Genomic DNA, 3,578 nt, shown 5'->3' with positions numbered 1-3,578 from the left:
CAAAATGACAATAATACATTTAATTTCAATTATAAATTCGAAATTACAATTATGAAAAAAAATTGTTAAATATTAAAATGTGATAAATAATTAAAGTGATTAAATTAAAACAAAACATTAAAAATCCCCAAATAAAAATGGGATTTTTTTTAATTTTTTTTAATTTAAAAGACGACTTTTTAAAAAAAAATTGTTAAAAAGTGAGTAAATAAAAGAAAACATCAAATCATTTTTTTAATTTTTTTAAATCGATTTTTTAATATATGAAAACAAAATATTTTCAAATATTTTATTCCCATATTTTCGGAACTGATTATCCTTATCCGTAGAATATGTATTCTACTATATGTAGAATACATTAAACATATTTGAAATCAATTTCTACAGGTTTTAGATTTATAGTAATGTGTAGATTTTGATTTCTACAGATTTTAGATTTTAGATTTATAGTAATGTGTAGATTTTGATTTCTACATATTTTAGAGCAATAGGTTAAGCGTAGAATGTGTATTCCAAATATTTTTAGATTACTATTATTTACGTAGATCACATATTCTAAACATAGTTGATTCAATGAAAAAAATATATTTGATTTTCTACTTCATAGAATGCCAATTTTACTTTATGTAGATCAAAATATGAAATCATTGTTTAAATACATAATGATGGTTGGTTTTGGATGACCCTAGCTTTAATCTATCTACTACGTTTTCAGGTTAATTAACACTAGATTTTGAGCTTTAATCTATCTATTATGTTTTTTGGGGATTATCTTTTGTTAACAAATTTATTAACATGTTTGTTTGTTCACTAATAGGTCTAATATGTTTAGGTATGTTCAATATGTTTAGGTATGGCGTTTGGTTTATGGTTCATTTATAGGTTGTATTTTTTAGTTTTTGGTTTCGGTTAAGTTATGGTTTTTGGTTTTTGGTTTATGAAATATACTAACCGTTCAATTATTTGTGAATTTGGGTTTAGCTATTTTAGTTTTTGGTTCGGTCCAAATAACAATGTTATAAATCCAATAAAATTTCGAGTTCAATTCGAGCGCGTGAGTCTAAATAGGAATATGAGATTTTGATCTTGATTATGATTTAGATAGCTATACTTTTTGCTATATTTTGTGATTTTTATTTTGTATTATTGAATGTATTTATATTTTATAACAATAACAAAATATAAATGTAACCAAAAATATAGCTATCTAAATTAGAATCAAGATCAAAAATTTTATATCCATATTCAGATACACACTTTCGAATTGAACTCAAATTTTTATCGGATTCATATCATTGTTATGGGAACCAACCCAAAAAATAAAATAACTAAACCTAAACTAAAGCCAATTTCATAAATAACTTAACTATTACTGTATTTCTTGAACCGACTACAACCGAAAAGTGACCAAAATGAAATAAAAATAAATAAAAATTATCGAATCATAAAATTTTAATTTGAAAACATCAGTTACAAATATAAATAATTTAGAGTCAGAATCAAATTATATAATCAAAGAAGGGGGGGGAGGGGGTAAGAGAACTTATGATTTGAAAGGAAACTAGAAGACGAAGGTTGTTACAGGGATGATCAAAGACGAAGCATCTTGCTTTGGTTAACAAGAATATACGAGATTTAAAACAAAAAAAAATAGACTAGGAGTTACAAGAGCGAGCGAGCTCGAACGCAGCGTTTTGGGCATGGTCTGCTTCTTCTATAAATTTTTCACCCGAATCTTTTTACTTGAAATGATGAAGCATATCGTCTACAAATGCATTGTCTTTTGAGACATACTCATAACTTATTCCCAAAACTGAGGCTCTCAAGTAAATATGAATTCTGATTATTCTAGTAGAAAAGGTAGAGTTTCTCTTCTAAAAGATCATTAAGCATGCTAATGATTTGGTTCCTAAGAGGGAAATCAAAAGAAATGGATTTGACAATTTGATGAAGCTCTGGGAAGCTTAGTAAGAGCATTGGTGATTATCTGGTAGTGATTGTTAACACTGTTGTCTTCGTGGTGATTCTCAGCTACAAGACCAACCTTGACAGTTTCAAGACATTTCAAATTTCCCAAGAAATGCCTCATCTGTTTTCGCTCTCTACCAGTCCCTCCATACCCTGAAATGTTTAGCACCTTCACTTGACAAGTCGATAAACAACATACTTTCTCCTCCTCCTCCATCTTCTTCTTTTTCTTAGCTATGCAAACACAGGCGTCCCCGCATTTATCTGTAACTTGGTGCACAAGACCCTAAAAAGCAAAAACTCAGGTATAACAACAATCTAGCAATTAATCTACTGTGTGTATTAAATTTACCTTGATGACTAAAGTTTCCAGGTTTGGAGAGTTTTTGAGAATAAGTGGCACCACTTGCCATCCTCTTTCTTTGTCACTCTCAAAAGACAAAGTAAGGAGCTTGTGAAACACCTGCATCGATTTACAGCAAATGTCAAACACCTTAGATCAAAAACCAAAACCAAACATTAGATCTGAAACAAATCAATAAAAGAAGAAGAAAGCTGACCGACCTCAAGAAAATAAGGAGACAAGTGAAGAGTTTTAACGTTGCTTATCCCTTCAACCAGATTCACAACATCAGGCAAACTATCTTCTCCATCACTATCACTATCACTATCAGCAGCATCATTATCATCTATATCAGCATCATCATCTATAACATCATCATGAACCTCTGCATTATGCTCCACACCAAAACAACTGCCATCTTCATCATAAACATCCTCATCCCAACCACCGTCACTAGAATCATCAATACCATCCTCCTCCGCAGCTAAAACTCGCTCCCGTCTAAGATCCAGTCTAGCTTCAACAAGCGAGGTGAAATCAACATGATAATGTCCCGCCACGTAACCAGAATGGTCAAGGTAGACAAGACTCGGTGTCCGAAACACCTCACTAGCGGGACGCTCCCAGTAATCACGAGAAGGGTAAGAGATGGACATTCTCTTAATAGAAGGACTAGACACTGTGATGGACTGATTCACAACCATCCAGCTACACTCCGAGGGAGAAGCATAGCGTATGAATAACTCCTCAAGCACAGGGCAGCCAGAGATGAGATACTCATACACCTCACAAGGCTCAAACCCAACCGAAACGAGAGAAGGCGTTTTGAGGTTTGGGAAAGACACGCCGCCATTAGGAGGAGGAAGACCAGAAAGAAAAAACACATTAGATAACGTAAGCTTGACCAGCGTGTTGCTCGTGAAGGACTCTGTTTTCATACCGTGCAAACATGCGCTCAAGGGCAGTGCGAATCCAGGACAAAAATCTGATATAGATGGAATGCTTTGTAAATAACAATTTTGCCATTAATGATAGCTCACATTAATGACAGCTCACCCTTAGCGGGGACAAAAATCTCTTATAGACCAAATGGTCAAAAAAAAATCTACAACATCCAAAAAAAAATTTGCATGGACCAATTAAAGAGAAATGACGATTTTGTCATTAATGAAAGAGTGATATGAGCCATTGGATCATCACATCTATGTTTTAATCTTGGCCATACAATTTCACATATGTCTCATTCTCTCTCCTTCTCTTTTTTTAA

The 3,578-nt window shown here is 32.6% G+C and overlaps 1 protein-coding gene across 1 annotated transcript; it reads right to left on the bottom strand.

Moving 5' to 3' along the window:
• Window positions 1–1,721: 1,721 nt before the first annotated feature.
• Window positions 1,722–3,271, bottom strand: LOC106374032 (F-box/LRR-repeat protein At2g29930-like). Its single transcript, XM_022700992.2, has 3 exons — window positions 2,533–3,271; window positions 2,321–2,461; window positions 1,722–2,254 (listed from the first exon to the last, which is right to left on the bottom strand). Exons 1-3 carry the CDS (start codon window positions 3,247–3,249, stop codon window positions 1,922–1,924), a joined length of 1,191 nt encoding a protein of 396 aa, XP_022556713.1. The 5' UTR covers window positions 3,250–3,271; the 3' UTR covers window positions 1,722–1,921.
• Between the last annotated feature and the right edge of the window lie 307 nt (window positions 3,272–3,578).

Source organism: Brassica napus, chromosome C4, assembly GCF_020379485.1.
Source record: "Brassica napus cultivar Da-Ae chromosome C4, Da-Ae, whole genome shotgun sequence".
NCBI lineage: Eukaryota > Viridiplantae > Streptophyta > Magnoliopsida > Brassicales > Brassicaceae > Brassica > Brassica napus.
Note: the sequence above shows the minus strand (reverse complement) of the source record. Positions and strands in the feature narration are given on the sequence as shown.